General features: G+C 36.3%; 11 protein-coding genes across 11 annotated transcripts in view; 7 read left to right on the top strand and 4 right to left on the bottom strand.

Annotated features, from left to right (window-relative positions):
- Nucleotides 1-331: 331 nt before the first annotated feature.
- Nucleotides 332-1,080, top strand: C9374_003066 (uncharacterized protein; the record flags this gene model as incomplete). Its single annotated transcript, XM_044692553.1, has 2 exons — nt 332-728; nt 785-1,080. The coding sequence occupies 2 exons, from the start codon at nt 332-334 to the stop codon at nt 1,078-1,080; spliced, it is 693 nt and encodes a 230-aa protein (XP_044549910.1).
- An 89-nt stretch (nt 1,081-1,169) lies between these two features.
- On the top strand, nt 1,170-1,526 carry C9374_003067 (uncharacterized protein; the record flags this gene model as incomplete). The annotated part of the gene is made up of 2 exons (XM_044692554.1): nt 1,170-1,319; nt 1,458-1,526. The coding sequence occupies 2 exons, from the start codon at nt 1,170-1,172 to the stop codon at nt 1,524-1,526; spliced, it is 219 nt and encodes a 72-aa protein (XP_044549911.1).
- Nucleotides 1,527-1,986: 460 nt separating this feature from the next.
- Nucleotides 1,987-3,417, top strand: C9374_003068 (uncharacterized protein; the record flags this gene model as incomplete). The annotated part of the gene is made up of 1 exon (XM_044692555.1): nt 1,987-3,417. The coding sequence occupies one exon, from the start codon at nt 1,987-1,989 to the stop codon at nt 3,415-3,417; it is 1,431 nt and encodes a 476-aa protein (XP_044549912.1).
- A 393-nt stretch (nt 3,418-3,810) lies between these two features.
- Nucleotides 3,811-4,749, top strand: C9374_003069 (uncharacterized protein; the record flags this gene model as incomplete). The annotated part of the gene is made up of 1 exon (XM_044692556.1): nt 3,811-4,749. The coding sequence occupies one exon, from the start codon at nt 3,811-3,813 to the stop codon at nt 4,747-4,749; it is 939 nt and encodes a 312-aa protein (XP_044549913.1).
- Nucleotides 4,750-4,824: 75 nt separating this feature from the next.
- C9374_003070 (uncharacterized protein) lies at nt 4,825-5,681 on the bottom strand (the record flags this gene model as incomplete). The annotated part of the gene is made up of 3 exons (XM_044692558.1): nt 4,825-5,057; nt 5,121-5,194; nt 5,290-5,681. 3 exons carry the CDS (start codon nt 5,679-5,681, stop codon nt 4,825-4,827), a joined length of 699 nt encoding a protein of 232 aa, XP_044549914.1.
- Nucleotides 5,682-6,016: 335 nt separating this feature from the next.
- C9374_003071 (uncharacterized protein) lies at nt 6,017-7,595 on the bottom strand (the record flags this gene model as incomplete). The annotated part of the gene is made up of 4 exons (XM_044692559.1): nt 6,017-6,179; nt 6,294-7,091; nt 7,190-7,228; nt 7,273-7,595. 4 exons carry the CDS (start codon nt 7,593-7,595, stop codon nt 6,017-6,019), a joined length of 1,323 nt encoding a protein of 440 aa, XP_044549915.1.
- Nucleotides 7,596-8,511: 916 nt separating this feature from the next.
- C9374_003072 (uncharacterized protein) lies at nt 8,512-8,883 on the top strand (the record flags this gene model as incomplete). The annotated part of the gene is made up of 1 exon (XM_044692560.1): nt 8,512-8,883. The coding sequence occupies one exon, from the start codon at nt 8,512-8,514 to the stop codon at nt 8,881-8,883; it is 372 nt and encodes a 123-aa protein (XP_044549916.1).
- A 969-nt stretch (nt 8,884-9,852) lies between these two features.
- C9374_003073 (uncharacterized protein) lies at nt 9,853-11,259 on the bottom strand (the record flags this gene model as incomplete). Its single annotated transcript, XM_044692561.1, has 1 exon — nt 9,853-11,259. The coding sequence occupies one exon, from the start codon at nt 11,257-11,259 to the stop codon at nt 9,853-9,855; it is 1,407 nt and encodes a 468-aa protein (XP_044549917.1).
- A 135-nt stretch (nt 11,260-11,394) lies between these two features.
- On the top strand, nt 11,395-12,797 carry C9374_003074 (uncharacterized protein; the record flags this gene model as incomplete). The annotated part of the gene is made up of 2 exons (XM_044692562.1): nt 11,395-11,534; nt 11,576-12,797. The coding sequence occupies 2 exons, from the start codon at nt 11,395-11,397 to the stop codon at nt 12,795-12,797; spliced, it is 1,362 nt and encodes a 453-aa protein (XP_044549918.1).
- A 56-nt stretch (nt 12,798-12,853) lies between these two features.
- Nucleotides 12,854-14,676, top strand: C9374_003075 (uncharacterized protein; the record flags this gene model as incomplete). Its single annotated transcript, XM_044692563.1, has 2 exons — nt 12,854-14,467; nt 14,644-14,676. 2 exons carry the CDS (start codon nt 12,854-12,856, stop codon nt 14,674-14,676), a joined length of 1,647 nt encoding a protein of 548 aa, XP_044549919.1.
- A 21-nt stretch (nt 14,677-14,697) lies between these two features.
- C9374_003076 (uncharacterized protein) overlaps nt 14,698-17,566 on the bottom strand; it is a gene marked incomplete at both ends in the record, with an annotated part of 4,753 nt that continues 1,884 nt past the window's right edge. Inside the window, 3 exons of the mRNA XM_044692564.1 lie at nt 14,698-15,678; nt 15,723-16,859; nt 16,907-17,047. Coding sequence (XP_044549920.1) covers nt 14,698-15,678; nt 15,723-16,859; nt 16,907-17,047 — 2,259 coding nt within the window. The remainder of the gene's footprint in view (nt 15,679-15,722; nt 16,860-16,906; nt 17,048-17,566) is intronic.

Consider the following 17,566-nt stretch of genomic DNA (forward strand, 5'->3'; position numbering starts at 1 on the left):
AAGATCATCAACGTCATTTTCATCAGCAATAATTTTTGCTGATCAACAGAACAAGACCATTGTGGACATTATTCATCATTTCAATAACTTGCTCCTGATCAGCTCTCACTGGTTGATCGGATTCGTTCTTGACGACAAAATAACATTTGCATCAATTATTACTGGAATTATCGGAATCGAGCACCTTCATTGCACCACCAAATTATTGTTAGCTCCATACATCCATCAATCATTTACGACAAAACATTGTAAAATTATTTTCATCATTATTTCTCATACGATTCATACATTCCGATTGTATTGAAAAGCAACAAAAAGAATTTTTGGTATCATGAGAAAAACGCTTGTGCTTGATTTGGACAATACTTTAGTGGCTTCTTTTTCAACATCCAAACAACAGCTTCTGGAAGTGTGTGATTTAGTAGTAACTGTAGCAAGAGAGAAGTTCCATGACACACTTAAAATTGCTGTTTTCAAACGACCCTACCTTGACGAATTTCTAGAGGTGGCATGTAGTTTATTTGATGTATGGATCTTCACTGCCTCCGATAAGTCCTATGCTCAACCAGTTTGTGAACAACTTTTGAATAGCAAATCAAGATTTAAAGGATGCCTCTTCAGAGAATCACTTTCGAAAGGCGTAAAAGATCTGTCGATATTTAATGTGAGCATGGATCAGATTATGATTATTGATGACGATGAATATAATTATCAATTACAACCAACTAGTAAGTAACGCTTCACTCACATTGATTAAGGCTGGAACTCATGTGATTCAAAATAGACGGTGTGGCTATAAGCTCCTTTGGTTTCGATACCATGTCAATTGCTAGAGAGCAAAAACTTGATTGTGAATTGAAAAATTTGATCGATCTATTGAAAGCTGTTGCTCAATCAGAAACTGTATATGGACCTATTAGCAGATACAAGCAACTACACACAAGTAGTTATTTGAATTGTGATCTTTCTCCAATCACAACAGTGGGAACACCTGCAATCAAATCATTCTCCCCCTTTGACGGAATTGATGAAAGTTCTCCTCCTTCGTCCTCATCCTCTGCCTCAAGTGTTCTCATATAACTTGTCCTCAATACAAATTCTTGAATATAGTTGTACATTATTATTCAATAAGCTGTGTTGTTATTTCAAGAGAAGCAAACATCAAAAAAATGTTCGGCAAGACCAGCCAATCTATCTTTTACAATCTCATTTGGAAGAGAACATCAACCACTGCTTTGTTTGTCGGTTTGGGAGCGCTCGCCTTTGAACGAATTGTTGATAGAGGCGTTGATACCTTCTGGGATAATTATAACAAGGGTGTAAGTTTTGTCGATTAAATTTCATTTTGTGATGATGATAGAATTATTTTGCTTTCGCCTCGTACATTTTCATTTATTTCAATTTATATTCCTTTATCAACAACATAACATTGGTATCATCATTAATGATTACTCTAGAGACAATTCAAGGATATTGAACCAATCTACAGAGAAAATGGATGGTTGAAGGAACAAGAAGAAGAATAACTCCTCTCAGCAACATGAACAAAACTACAATCTAATATCATCACATTACTTTCTTCCGTAAATTGCAGATCCGAGGGAAATGAAAGAGAACCATTTTGCTAGTCAATAAATTTCAAACAAAACTTTAATTATTAAAAGAATAATTGCTCTTGCCGAGGATTGGGCCACACAAAAAGAACAAAAAAAGTACAGCTACATTTTTGAGATTGTCACTTCATAAAACACGAAGAGGCTGCATTAATGATTCTTCAATCCCAACAAGAACCTTGGCACGTGTCTTTCACATTCTTCAGACGCAGATGGCATGATAAGGGACGAGAGATAAATGCCAATAACTAAACTTCGTTTCTCCTTCATGAAAGTGCTCACTCAATCATCGTCTCTAATTGGCCTCTCATGCACACGTGTACACAAATTGAAATTACAAAACCTTTAAGCCAGCATCAACCGATACAAAAAAATGAAACCAATCCTTCTATTCACGCTCCTAGCTATTCTCTTCGTTGCTTCTTCCGTATTGGCACAAGATGATCTCACATCAAAGAACTTTGACGAAAAAGTGGCCTCGAAAGAATTTGCCTTGATTGAATTCTTTGCTCCATGGTGTGGCCATTGCAAGAAATTAGCTCCTGAATATGCTACTTTGGCAGAAAAGTTTGCCAACAACGAAAAAGTCTCGATCTTCAAAGTTAATGGTGATGATGAATCTGATTTAATGACTAAATATCAAATTCAAGGATTCCCAACACTCAAGCTTTTCAAGAATGGTAAATTCTTCAGAGATTATGATGGTGATCGTACTGCTGAAGCCATCGCTCAATGGTTGAACAAGAAGACTGGTCCAGTTGCTGTTCCAATCGATAGTGAATCTGCCTTGCAAGAATTGAAGTCATCTTCAAAGGTTCTTGTTGTTGGTTTTGTTTCATCAAAAGACTCTGACAATTACAAGAATCTCCTCGAGGCTGCTGATAACAGTGATTTGGAAGACTTTATTGTTGCTGTTGTTGTTGGTAATGCTGATTTGAACGCCAAGAACCAAATCACCCAAGACTCTGTTGTCGTGTTCAGAGATTTTGACTCAACACCAGCTGTCTCCGCTAACTTTGATGTTCAAGCTATTGTTGACTTTGTCAAGGAAAATGGTTATCCATTGGTTGATGAAGTTTCTGGTGCCACATTCCAAAGACTTGTTGAAAAGGAATTGCCAATTGGTGTTCTCTTTATTGATTTTGCTGACGAGAGTGCCAAGAAGAAGTACATTGAAGAGTTGACTGAAATTGCTCAACAATTCAAGGGTAAAGTCGTCTTGGGTTATTCCGATGCTTCAATCTATGGTGAACAATTGTCAATTATGGGTGGTAACAAGAATATTATTCCAGGTTTTGCCATTATGGATGTTGTTAACAGAGCTAACTATCCACTCAAGGCCGAATCCATCACAAAGGAGGATATTGCTAACTTTGTTGGTGAAGTTTTGGCTGGAAAGGTACCAAAGTTTGTCAGATCTCAAGAAATTCCAGCTGAAAACAATGAACCAGTCAAGATTGTGGTCGGAAAGTCGTTTGATGACATTGTTATTAACAATGACAATGATGTCTTGTTGGAATTCTATGCTCCATGGTGTGGTCACTGTAAATCATTGGAACCAGTGTACAACCAATTGGCTGAAGAATTGAAGGATGTTAAAGGATTGACCATTGCCAAGATTGATGCCACTGAAAATGACACACCAATTAACATTGAAGGTTTCCCAACTATTTATTTCTTCCCTAAGGGTGGTAAGCAATCTCCAGTTCCATATGAAGGAGATAGAACTAAGGACGATTTGAAGAACTTCTTAAAGACAAACGCTGTTGGTGCTGTTTTCTCTGAGAAGAAAGACGAATTGTAATTTATTTACTCTCCCTGTTGGTTTTGGTTTAATAAACCACATATTCTTCTAGAATTTGTTTCACCTTCCTTGCATCGTCTTTGGCGTCATGGTGAATTAGATCAAATCAAACAGGGATGGCCAAGATACTTGGCACCCAGTGCCACGTCATTTTATAGTATCATCCATCTCTTTTTTTGATCAACAAGGAGACAATCCAGGTGCTCTGAATTCACTAATTAATTCAATGGAATGCTTGAAGCAAACAATCCATTGTTCAAAAAAGAGAGGAAAACAAAAATGTTCATTGTAATAAGAGTTGACCAAGTTTCCCAAAAAATTTGTTAAAAAAAATCGAGATACTTCATTTGCGCCCGCTCGCTGAAGAAATCATCTCTCCAAATCATCATCATCATGTCGAATAGTTTTGCTCTTTTAGAGGCTGCTTCCAACAGCGACCCACAAGAAATCGCTGCCAAGACAAAGGAAGTCAAACAAGATAAGCCAAAATTTGTTGAGGAAAAGAAACCAACCCAACAAAGAAAGCCAAAGCCAACCACTGCTCCATCCGAGCAAGTTGCTTCAACTGAAGAAGGATTCCAAGGTACCCGTGCAAAGGGACGTGGAGGCAGACCACAACATCATCAAGCTCCAAAGAAAGGTAGAGCTTTTGATCGTCATGTCTCTGGTACTGGAGTAAAGAAGGGTGAAGTCAAGAAGGGTGGCGGTGGAAAGGCCAACTGGGGAAAGCCAACTGATGAAAAGGCCGAGGAAAAGACTGTTGAAGTTGCTTCTGAATCTGCAGGTGAACAACAACCAACTGAAGAAAAGAAGGAAGAAACGACACAAGCCGAAACTGAAGCACCACAACCAGTCGACACCAGTTTGACTTTGGAAGAATACCTCAACCAAAAGAAGACTGCTAAAGTTACATTGAAGAAGGAAGCAGGTGAACAACTTGTTACTGGTAAGAATGTTAAACTCACTGGAGAGGAATTCGCTAGATCATCCGAAGGAGTCTTCCAAAAGGAAAAGAAGAAGGTAGAAAAGGAAGAAAAGGCCGAAAAGAAGGCTGAAAAGAAGCCAAAGGCAATTGATGTCTCCGAATTCTTGGACTCTGCCTCACTTGAAAAGATCAAGGAAAGAAGAGATAAGGAATTGTTGGAAGGACCAAAGCAACAAAGACCTCGCACACAAGGATCTAGACCAACTGGTGGTAGACCTGGAAACAATAACAACAAGAAGGGACCAAAGCAAGGAGGAAACAAGGATAAGAGTGCAACAGGACCAAAGAAGCCTCGTCCAGTCATCAACAAGGATAAGGACTTCCCAGCTTTGAGCCCACAAAACTAAATTAGTTTTTAACTCTTTTTCAAAAATATACATAAAATTAATTTAAAATATTTCAAAATTTCATTGAAGTCATGTTCATTTATTGAGCTTGGCCTGCTTCCAAGTTTTCCCCCAATTTTCATCGGTTTGGATGTGCCCTTTTCTTACGTACTTGGCAATATTTCTTTCAAAGTCCTTAGTGGAAAAGGATTGAGTAGTTTTAAGGACAAATCCTTCTAATCCTTCTCGTCCACCAGCTTGGCTGCTTGACTTGTTTTTAATTTGCTCATCCATCCATTGCTTGATTTCTGATAAGGAATTAAATGTACCTAAAGATTGTTCAAATCCAATATTATTAATATCTCTTGTGAATGCTAGTGTACAAGACATACCTCTGAAAAGAACAGGTACTATTTGAATATAATTCATCAGATCATTTTCGTGTACAAAATTTACCATTTCATCCCTGTTGTTGCAATGCAATTTAAAGTTGAAAAAGTTCGAAGATGAAAATATTTCAAATAAAAACACTAGTGCCGTCAGAGCACGCTCTCAACCTACCATCCATACCATCGATTCTCATTCAAATCTAAAATTGCAAATAAATAAAAGAAACTCTTCAAATTAGTATACTCAATGGAATGTACTCCATATAAATTCTCTCCAAATAAGATCAAATGATCTGGTATCAAATACTTAAATTGAGAATATAATTGCTTGATAGGACCAAAGCTTGCATGAGAGGCTTCTTTTGATGTCGTTCTAGCATAAATCTTTCCTTGAAATAATTGACAATTTCCTCCATCCATCTTTTCAGTGATAATGACTTCGGTAGGTGCAATGAATTGTGTGCAATGTTTTTCCGACAAAATGACATCGTCATCGGAATGTTCAGGACTGAATGGAAGATGAGGAGTTCTTGGATACTTTTGTGGTTGAAGATGAGAGGACATGATGATTTCAATAATTGAGCGACGATCACTATGACGTTGTAGTTTGTTGTTCAATTAATTTTTTTCGAGGTTTGTGAAATGACAAAGTTTTGAAAATGAACTTGTTCAATTTCATTTTCAAGACTGAAATTGAAAGTACGAACTTGGCTATTTTTAAGAAACTTAAAAATATTGAAATAATTTATTAATTCATTTCTCCAAATCTCATCCTTAGTGTTATTACATGTACTTTTAGGTGGTTTACATGTTTTCATTCGATGAACAATCAAGTCACTTGTCTCATTTCATCACCCATGTATCTTGAAAAACTTATTTCCAATTCATCCAAATGCATTTTACAACTCTTCCATATCCGTTAAAATTGTTTTCACAGCATTAATGACGTCATTCTCTGGAATGATTAAATCAGAATCGTGATGTCCTTCACCACAAATAAGTGTGTATTTGAGTTTCATATTTCTTGAAAAGCACATGTAATCTTGAGGAAGTTTGCCCCATCTTGTGATTTATAATAAATATTCAAATAATCATCCGTGGTGAAGATTAATGTTTTAAAGATGAAATTCAATAATATAATAAATATTCAAATAATCATTCGTGATCAACACTTACCCCAATTCAATAATTCCTGTACCAGGTCTCGAAAATAATATATTCGATAAGGATGCACCATGAGGAGAAATGAGTATATCACTTTCATAAAAGACTCGTGCCACTTGTTGAATGTAATGAGAAGGTTCTAGTTTTTGAATGATATAATCTCGTACATGATGTTGAGGAAAGGTCTTTTTCAGTAATTGTAAAATCGAGTTGTGATTTTTCACATTTCTCACATACGCATTTCGATCAATGAGTGTAATGATTTTGGATGTTTTCTTTTTCGATTCGAGAATCATTCTTGGAAATTTTCTTGCCATTCCTTCCATGATTTTCCTATTTAAATTTAGATATTCCAAAATATTCATGTGTGGAAAATTATCGTCATCGGCATGATAGAGATAGAGTTTGTTCGCTCTCATGACTGTATTGCGTTCAGTAGTTACCAATGTTCTATTTCCACTGATTACACCTAATTCTTTCATGATGAGATAATAATTCAAAGAAACTGGATTATTCGGCCATATTAAGGGAATATCATTTGGTAATTCAGTGTACATTCGAACAAGTCTTGGAAGAATTTCAACAGGCATGTGACCATTGGCGTACGGTAACACACTATAACCAGGACTTGCGAGTTGATGGAAATGTCGAACTCGGAATGATTTTTTAATGGTTGGTTTCCAACCATATCCGAGTTGAGATTGAATAAGTATTCCTTCATCGTTAAAGGTAGCCCATGAAACATCTGAATGAAAACTCGATTCGTCGACCCATGCACATCCAATTCTAAAATCCATGCTTTTTGATCCGCTAATTTCAATGTAACAACAAGAAATTGATGAAATTGTAAAACGTAACAACAAGAAATTGATGAAATGGTAAAACGTTTCAATGTGTGTTTTCCATACCTGATGCACAAAATGTTCCTGTTCGAAATCTTCTTCGATCTGACTCTCGACATTTGTCAGTCATGTCACGTAAATATTCAAACCTTAATTCATCCACACTATTTTGAGGCAATTTACAAATTTCTTCTTCAGATTTTTGTGACAATTTGTAAGGAATCAATTGGTTATAATATTCTTGATCATTTTCACTCAACTGTAATTCTTTCAAAATTTTAATATATTTCGGAGAAACTGTGGAAAAGACTTTTTTACCTCTTCCATCGTATTGACTGGCAGGAAGTGACCAAAATTTTGAAAAGAATTCTTCTGGAAATGTGTTGCTGTCGAGAGGACAATATGAATTTTCAAGAGATGATGTTTTTGGTGCATCAATGATGAATATTTTCGAAAGAGCCTCCAAATTCATTGTGTGGTTGGATGTTGTTCGCCTAATTCGGGAGAAGAAAATCACGCTCGATAACGTGATGGCAAACAGCAAACCAAGGATGACGAAAGGAATGACTTTTGGCAGGCGACGCATTTTTTTGAAGCAACAAGATCGTCATTTATTTTCATGAATGGAATTACAAACTCATCACGAAGCTACTCCTATTCCATTCGATTGTCTTTTAGATTTTGTGATTCTTCGATTCGAATGTCTTTTGAGTGTACAAATGAACGCACTTTTACAACTTTCCATCTGCTCCTCTGAGTTGAACACTGTAGTCTCTTCCCATCCACAGTAGTGGCACGCATTCATCTCAAGTCTACTTTGCACAATCATTTCTAAACACGGTACACACTTGGAGTTTACTGATAAATTTTCCTTTAACATTTTCAATGGGTATTTTTCACACCCATAAGAAACGAACCTTCCGAAAATACAAGAAAAAGCGAACACTCAGAAATGACAGCTGCAAACTCTTTCAACATTTTGTCGTTTTAGCAAGTACATTTCTGATTCAATGAACACTGCATCTGTGAAACTTCGTCCATGCTGTTGTTGGCGCCAAAATGAAGAACGTTGCTTCCCGCAAATTGGATTCTTCCTTAGAGGGATAGCGCACCTTTTAACGCTTCCAACCGCACGTGTTCCTATTTCTGCAGTGAAACCCAGAATCATCATCACAGGATTCGAGTCGTGTGTGAATCTCATTCTAAAAAAAAAGAAACAACCCGAGTGCGACTTCACATAGACTTGCCAAACAATCTTGCCAAGTGTGGGCCCATCAAGAGAGACTCTCCCATTTTAAAATTTGGTCCAGTATTGAATTGAACCAATAATAATAATAATTTTTCATCTTTTGTGTACATCATTTCACACTCTCACTCTACTTGAGAAAATGTCACATCATCAATATACCTACTTGTCCAATCCTGCATCCTCTAACCTGACTGTCATGTCTACTCCAAAACGAACCAATAACAACACATGCTGTCCTCCTGACCAATTCCTAATTTATAAACAAGCTAAAGAAACACAAAGAAGAGATGCTCACAATGAAAGACTTGTATCGTCCTATCAAGGTTTGAATCAACAACCCTCACAAAAAACTCATCACTCGGTGTGTCGTCGTTTAATATTCGAGGAAGAGGAGGAGTTGTTTGTTGAAAAATCTAATGACAGAATGACAACAACAACAAGCAATAATTCTTCTTTCTTTCAATACTCGATTCAACTTCCACATAACACTCATCGCGTCTCCCATCCTTAACACTTCTTCTCCATTGTAAATATATTCCACCAAGTTTTGAAAGTTTTGTCAAAGAGTGCTTTTCCACACCTAGGTTGCTTTAGGTTTGTGATGATTCATGATCACTTGAAACTCACACAAACAAACCACCATCATGTGGTGGTATTGAGAGGTACCTCCATCATCATAAACATCATGCAAAATATTACGCAATTTGTAAATAAATTCAAGCTCATTCCAGTAAAATTCACTTTAAAAGACAAGTTTTGAATGGACGATTCAAGGAAGTCCTCACAAACGCAACTTTGGAAATTTCCGTCAAACAAGGCATGTCTCACGGAAGGGCAAAAAGCATGAACAACCATTCTTGAATTCATTTTGATTTGGATCTCGTCCCAACACACTTGTTTACAACACAATGAGAATTGTATTTACACAGTTTTAAGACATATACACTGTGAAAACTACATTTCGCTTGTGTTGTTTGTGCATGGAGTCGTGCTATCCATCATAGACTTTCAGAATCTTCATTCTCAAGATGATACATGTTTTCGAAATTTATATATTTACCATTTTCGCTGAAAAATAAAGTGTCATCATTGAGTCTTATGCCCAGGTCAAACAAATTTAAAAATTTATAAGTTTGGTATCATTTCTAACATGCAACTACTTACTTTTCAGCTATGAGTTTGTCACCAGATGAATTTTTGAGTTGAAATTCATCAGAATGTTGCTCTTCTTGTAGGAGAGCATTTCTGAAGTTTGGTTGTTAATGAGGCAAACTACAATCTCCTTATTGCTATGTGTCACCAAATCAATACTAATTTTTGCAGGGAAACATGTCTTGTTTTTGCGAATACACTCTGCTTCGAATAAATAATAGAATTTCCGTGAAAAGCATCTTACACCGGCAACCAATTGGTTCCATACTTCTATTAGACCGTGAGGTGGTTGATGTTTGAGACAATCACTAATGTCATAGTTAGATGTTTACAACTTTGATGTTCTGAAGTGATTGCGTAGGAACATGTGCTGTATGACTTTCCATCTCATGTTTCGAGAGAAATCACTTTCATCACAAATGTAGTGTTGAACGATTTCATGGAATATTTTGAGGTGAGATTCCTTGCTGCTGTGTTGTACTTGTCTCATTAAATGCGAAAAGTGTTCAATTTCTTCATCTGTTATTCGAAGTAATAGACATGAGATGGTGTTTGGTTGTTGTGTGGAAAGCGCTCTTGAAATGAATTCTCGGGCATGAGCTAGAATTCTCTTCGTTTTCACTAATCGAATCACTCCAAAGAGTATGATCCATAGAAAGGGTAATTTAGACGAGAGAGAAAACCATCTTGGAAAATTAGGTAAATCTGATGCAACGCTCACAATAGAGAGGACGTAAAATAATAAGGATTCTTTGGTTCCTCTCGTTATTGGTGCAAGCAATTTTCGAAGAAAACTGGGTGAGAGTGAGTAAGCAAATTCTTCTTCAAATCGTGTGGACTGAATATTTTCTCTACAAGCATGAATCAACTCATGTAATATTAATTCTTCTCTATTCAGAGAGTAATATTTTGGTTTGTGTTTCAAGAGAGTGTGTAGTTGGATAAAAACTCCAAAATTTTCAATGGAAATGCTTACGCCACCACTTGATAATGGAAGAGATGTACTCGAATAGAGACCTGTCACCCACAAGCAGTGATGTATTCCGAAAAATTTGGATAGTTTTTCTTGAATGCCTTGTTCTAAAAGGTGTTCACAAGGAATTAAAGAGCTGTCTTTGTCTTTTGAATAGGATCGTTTGTAAGTGTGTTCAAATTTCAGTAATAATCTTAATTGTCTGATTATGAACAAGCTGTAGTCCATGTAAGATCGAGATTGGCCCCAAAGGAATCCACACTGGTCTAACAAGGCTAAAATATCTAATGGAATAGCATTTTCCTTTTTTTGAATAATATCAAATAGCAAAGTGACTACACTGGGAAGCTCTTTACACAAGGTCAGCATTCTCACAAATTGTGAGTTTTTTGCATCTGAAATGTCACTCGGCTTGAGGGATAATAATACTTTTTTCAAAAGACTAGAATATTGTTTAAGGCGAGGATCTTTCAATGTATCATAAATACTTTGGAATGTTGACATTGTGTCATGTGGGTCCATGATTTCAACCATCTGATGAGTAAAAAATTGAAAATACTCATCAGCATCTTGCGATCCGTCAAAAAGTAAACTCGACAAGTTGCATCCGCTCCTTTCAAAAACGATCAGGATTTTCAACAAATCCTTCATCATAATATTGATTATCATGGTAGAATCTTGTTCCTTTTCATTGCTCGGGAAGGAATCTCTGAAGTCACTGCTAGCCTTCACTAAGAACCCATTCCCGATGCTAATTTTCATTTTTTATTTTGAAAAAAATATTGAAAACCGTTTTCTGCTCGGTACTCAGCCCACATCATCATCATTTCCTTTCGTATTAAAAAACAAAACAAATTTTGGATGCAACGAATTATATAGTTTAAATTATCGGAATTAATGAGCAAAAAGTCATCCAAGTCTAACAGTAGTAAATCCGATCTAACTTCTAATGATGAAGATGTGAAGGTTAATTTTGTGGAGAACCCGTCCACATCGGAGTTGTTGGATGTGGTAAAACAATTGATTTCTAGGGTAAAGTAAGTATCATTTGAGATTTATTTAATATAACAATTGATAGTTCGTTGGAAAACAAAGTTGCTGATCTTACCAAACAATTAGAAAAGGAGAAAGGATCAAAATCTAAGAAAAAGACTAAAAAGAAATCTAAGGATGAAGTCTCTCAAACTACTGAATCTACAACGGACACGATCACTGACACAGTGATAGAAACGCCTACAACCACCTCGGAACACGTCACCGCTAGAGAAATTGTGATGTATGATTTAGATCCCCCACAAATAGAAGAATGTTGTGAAGTTGCATTAGATGCTAATTCATCTGCAATTAAAATAATCGATGATGCTACCTTGATCTCTCAATCAAATAGCTCAATCAAGGCATCTTCCATCTACAGAGATGATATGGATTACGAAGAATTTATATCAAGTGATGAAGAATTTGTCGAGCCAAAAATTTTGCAGATGGACTTTTCACAAGGTGAAGACGCTTTAAGCTCAGAAGAAGACACTGAATTAGCCAATACCACTTTGAAAGAAATTGGAGAATTTGTCCCAGAGTTTATGTTTGAAAAATTATTTCCACACCAAAAGCGAGGTGTCAAGTTTCTTTGGGATAATATCAACAAAGGAAGTGGTTGCATTTTAGCTGACTTTATGGGAATGGGAAAAACACTGCAAACAGCATCATTTCTTCATTTATTCTTATCTCAAGGCAAGGCAACAACAGTCCTTATTGTTTCCCCAGCATCTGTAAATACTCATTGGGTACGAGAGTTTGAAACAATCAAAAACTGGTCGAATGGAGCAACCACGTTTACAATAACCACTCATAGCCTAAGCTCAAAAAGTTCTGCTCCAGAACGAAAAAAAACTGTGAAAACATGGTTTGACAATGGAGGTGTGATGATCACATCGTATGACATGTTCAGAACATTATGTGTAGACAAAGATTTTTATGAATATTTGTCAAACCCTGGCCCAGATGTTGTAGTGTTAGATGAAGGTCACAAAATCAAACACTTTTCTTCAAAAATTGCCAAAACTCTCAATACCGTACAAACAGCCAGAAGGATAATTTTAACTGGATACCCTTTTCAAAACAATCTTTTGGAATATTGGACCATGATTAATTTTGTTTCTCCAAACTTTTTAGGAGAAAAATCGAATTCAAACGAACGTATTCTAAGCCAATTCATAGAGGTCAAGTCTCAACCAATATCAACGAAAAAAGAATTGCAAGAAGAAGAGCATGGTTGTTATACGAAAGAGTTAAATCGTTAATTTTGAGAAGAGATGCCTCCTTACTCAAGAAGTTACTTCCTCAAAAAGAAGAAATAATGTTGACCATCTCAAATAGTGATGTACAGCGGAAAATGTACAAAATATTGATAGAATATTTAAAGAACCTGAACGCCAAAATCAATATTTTTTGGACATATGATGTAGTTATCATGTTGTGCAATCATCCAGACGTTCTACTCAACTATTTCAATTGGAAAACATCTCAAGTTGAAAATCAAAAAAAAGAAAAAGAAAATAAGGAAAAATCAACGAAGAAAGAACTTTTAGAATCCTCGTACTCAGTGGAGCAAGAGACAAACAGTGGAGAACTTTTTGATCCACCAATAGATGAAGAGGAAATTGACAGTTATCTCGACACTGAGGAGAAAGATGATGATAACATTTCAGATGATACAACCATGGATCAAAAAGCTCTATCTATTCTTGAAGAGATATTTTCAAATCCCGAATCTATTGGCTACAAGAAAGGAGAGCTAAACAATGGCGGAAAAATGATTCTGTTGTTTAGCGTAATGTTCCAATGCAAAAGTATGGGTGATCGATTGATAGTATTCAGTCGAAGTATCAACACATTGAATTTTATTGAAGGCACTCTTAAGAGATACAACAAAAAGAACACAGAACAAATTAATTTTATGCGCTTTGATGGTAGTACTCCATTTGAAACGAGACAGTCGTGCATTGACAAGATTAATGATATTAATAACAATATTGATGTACTGTTGGTGTCAACACTTGCAGGATGTGAAGGAATTAATTTAATGGGGGCCAACAGAGTCGCACTAGTCGATGTAAATTGGAATCCTTCTCATGATAGTGAAGCAGTGTGTAGAGTGTTCAGAATTGGCCAAAAGAAACCTGTGTACATATATAGATTTATTTGTGAAAATACGATGGAGGATTTGGTGCTCAAAAGGCAATTACAAAAAGAGAATCTTGCTAATTGGATTGTAGATGACGGAAATACAAGCGTAGACACATACTATACCAAAGATTTATTAATTATTCCTGATGATAACAGCGTGATGGCCGCAAATAACAAACCAGAATTTGTGGATGCTTCAATCAAGGATGAAGTAATTTTGGGAATTGTAAACAAATATCCACATTGGATCAAAAGAGCAGAGATACGTGATCAACTCTTGAAAGATGACCCACAAAATATTTTGACTGAAGAAGAGAAAATACTGGCCCAAAGCGAAAATGAATTTGACACAGTATATACATCTAAACGAACCTATTCAAGGAGTAACAATTCCACAAATAGCACCCAAAAAGATAGTGCAAAAAAGAATATTCAACGAAAACATGCCACGCCACAAGACTCTGTCAGTAGCAATGCAGGAAACAGTACTTGCGGTAGCTCTTCAACACGAGAAAGCAACGAGACCTTATGGCTAAGGAGGCAACAAGTTCTAGTTCAAAAAGAGACTCAAGAGGCAAACAAAATACTCGAGATGCTCCAAGTGAAAGCTCAAGCAACAAGTAGTTCTGTAGATGATACACATGATGGTGGTAAATCTTCTTCCTCTACACCTAGCAAAACACCAACTTCTGAAGGCAGCTCCACAGTGACTCCTCCTTCGGCAGGCACACCCTCTCATCACACACGCTTTGAAAAAGAAAAGACAATTATGATGAAGCAACTAGTAAGCAAATCTAAATCTTCATCAAACAACAATCACAATACTTCAATGGAAGACCCTTATGCAATTGACTTGGAAATTGAAAATACAAAGAAGAGAAGAAATAATTATCGAACGTTTAATTATCATTCAGAACATGGAAAGAGAGAAAGTGAAAGGCCACCAACTCATTATGGTAGAAGCAATGCAAATCGGCAAAACCAAAATGGTGACAATAAGAGATACAAAAAGTATTAAAAACTGCAAAAAGGCTTATCTTCGTCGGTTGTTTCTTGCTTTTGTTCGTTTTGGTCACCTTCGTCATTCGTTCCCATTATGTAGTCTTCTACAGTCATGTTCAAGTCCTGTCCTGTGACTTCCCACGATGCATCTTTTCCTTGTGCCATCGCCAAAATATCTGGAGGTATGTCTTTCTTGGATCCCAATACAGCTAAAGCATGGCCTGTGGACACAGCACCGAATAACGTTTTGGCTGCATGGCTGATATCTTCCACAGTTGCTGTCATCACTTGCTGTTTAAGCAAGGAAAAGTCCTCATGTGTAATGCCAAACATGAATTGCTTAGTTGCTCTTTCGTGTGGAGGATAAACAACAGAATCCCCTAATTCTCTCATGGCCGCTACCTTATAGCTCATCAATTCTTCCTCATCAATTTCATCAATGCCAAAATCAATAAATCGTTGAATTGTTTCTACAACCTCTAAAATACTGACATGAATGGATGACGATGTCAGTAGAGTGAGAATAAATGTTCCATCCATTGTGTACTTTGCTGTTGTGGGCCTTGATGCATCTTTAAACAATTTTCTATTCAATGTCTCAACCAATAGATTAATATGGCCTGCTTTATCTGCAGTAATTGGAGAAGTTGTGTTAACACTTCTACAAATAATTCTATGTCCTTCTGGAATTATGTCATCGTCAATCACAATATATCGGTGTTTGTCTTTACTTGATTTGACAAAAGTGCCATATCCAATGTGCTGCATCGAAGTGTCGAAAGTGTCAGGGTTCGACTCAAGGAAATCCTCAGCCACTTTACAAACAGAATCGAGATGTGAGGAGCTCGTTGTCAACAATAATTTAGTGTTAGACTTTGAACTTAGTTGTCTATAGAATTGAAAAAGTCGCTCTTTCACACTTTTTAAACTACCAGTAGACATACTCTTTAAAAAAGCTAATTGAGCAAATCCACCAACATAGTCATGCAATTTCTGTACAAAACTTTCGTATAACCGGTTTAAAATTAAATACATACCGTAACGGGATTCACTTTGGACTCTGAAGAGAGATGACATAATCCAATCAACCCATGCTTTGAAATAATCTCATCTGAAAGAGTTTGTAAAATATCTCTAATCATGTCATCATTGAGTGCATGAGGTTGCATATTCTTGAGCTCAGAGTCATTTAACATGGCATCTAAAATATCGAGAGCTTTGAATAAGTGTTTTTTCAATACTTGAGTCCTGACAACAATTCCACATTTAACAGAATCCCAATCAAAACGGTCATGCATTATTTCAACTTTGGTTTCGATTCCTCTGGGAAAATATTGTTGTTTAAACGATTCCATGAGGGCATCTGTTGCATCTCTTGCTCCTATTCGGTTGATCAACTTGGCAATGATTGGATAGTAGTGAATGTCGAAAATCTTATTTTCAGTTGCAGAAACATAGATAGGCTCGTATTTGGTCAGTGAAATATCAACTAAATCACCGTTGGCTTCTTGAACATTCAAAAAAAGTCTACCATGTAGCCGTGACTCCACTCGCTGGCTGATGAAAGATGGAGCAATCTCAGAGCTTGGCTTAAAGTCTAAATTTTGTGTAACTTTGGACTCAAGCAATAGAGATCTTTGAACGGCAGATGATTCTTTAGCTAGCTCTATAGGTTTTGTTGCATTGATCATGAATATAATTTTTTCGCTGTTGGAGAGGAAGTATTTTTCTTTGATTGATTGAAAGCATGCAGAAGTGTCCGTTTCAATTAACTTCCTCAGTTCCAATAATGTTTGTGAAATGCCGATACAATTCGAAAATCTTTCAAGAAATTGTTTGGAATTAGTACTGCTCTTCCATGAATGCAAAGAGCCCTCTTGAACATAGTGTGTTGAATAATTGAATAATGTTTGAATCTCCATTTGTAGCTTATCTAAATACAACAGTGCATTATGGACTCGGATATTTTCAATGACATGTTCGAGTCTATTCTTTACAAGTTTCATATTTTGCAAAGAAATCCCTTCTACTCCAACAATAAAGCAAAGTTCGTTCATTGACTCGTTAAGGCCATTGTGGCTAAAAGGCCTAAAAGATAAAGAACCAAATTCCTGATTGATTGTGTCTTCAAGACAACTGCTTAATATCTTTAAAAGAATGTAATCTTTTTGATTCTGAAATAACAAAAGTTAAAATAGAAGGCCAACTTGAGATGACTTACAGAAAATTCACAATTCAGCTTGTAGGCAATGGCAGCCTTTCCTTGATTATTTGAAGGTAGAGATCCATCAACAACATATTCCTCTTCAATGATTTCTCTTGCTGCCGAGTGAGTTGGTTTTTGAAATGCAGAAGCGGTGCGCTTGGAGTATGAATTTGTGAAGAGACAGTTTCGAGAGATGTTATCACGTCTTTAACATCTCCTCCTGCAGAAAGAAAGATACTGTTTGATGGGCTGTAAATTGCTCTGTATTGTTCTTCCAAGTTATCAAGCTTCATACTTGTCACAGAATGAAACATCTCATCGAATGATGGGATAGTTCCATAAAGATGGCTTAAAATACTTCTTCCAAATCGTGCCGATGGATATTGGAGCTCAATATCATGAAGGAATTCATTGCACTTTCGTGGAGAGATTGGAAATATTGATCATCCCATGACGGAAAGAAAATTTCTTTGTTGACAGTATCTACCAATTTTCTATGTTGCACTTCGTTGTTGGTAGTAAATTGAAATGATTGAATTTGTTGGTGTGTGTCGATAGTAAATATTGATGGATATATTTGAGGAGAATAAATAAATTTTGCGTTCAATTTTGATGCAATTAAATTATTCAAATGATGATAGGTTAATAAATGAATTGGAGAAAAGCTGTCGATAG

The sequence above is a fragment of the Naegleria lovaniensis genome, assembly GCF_003324165.1.
Source record: "Naegleria lovaniensis strain ATCC 30569 chromosome Unknown tig018, whole genome shotgun sequence".
In the NCBI taxonomy this organism is placed as follows: Eukaryota; Heterolobosea; class Eutetramitea; order Acrasida; family Naegleriidae; genus Naegleria; species Naegleria lovaniensis.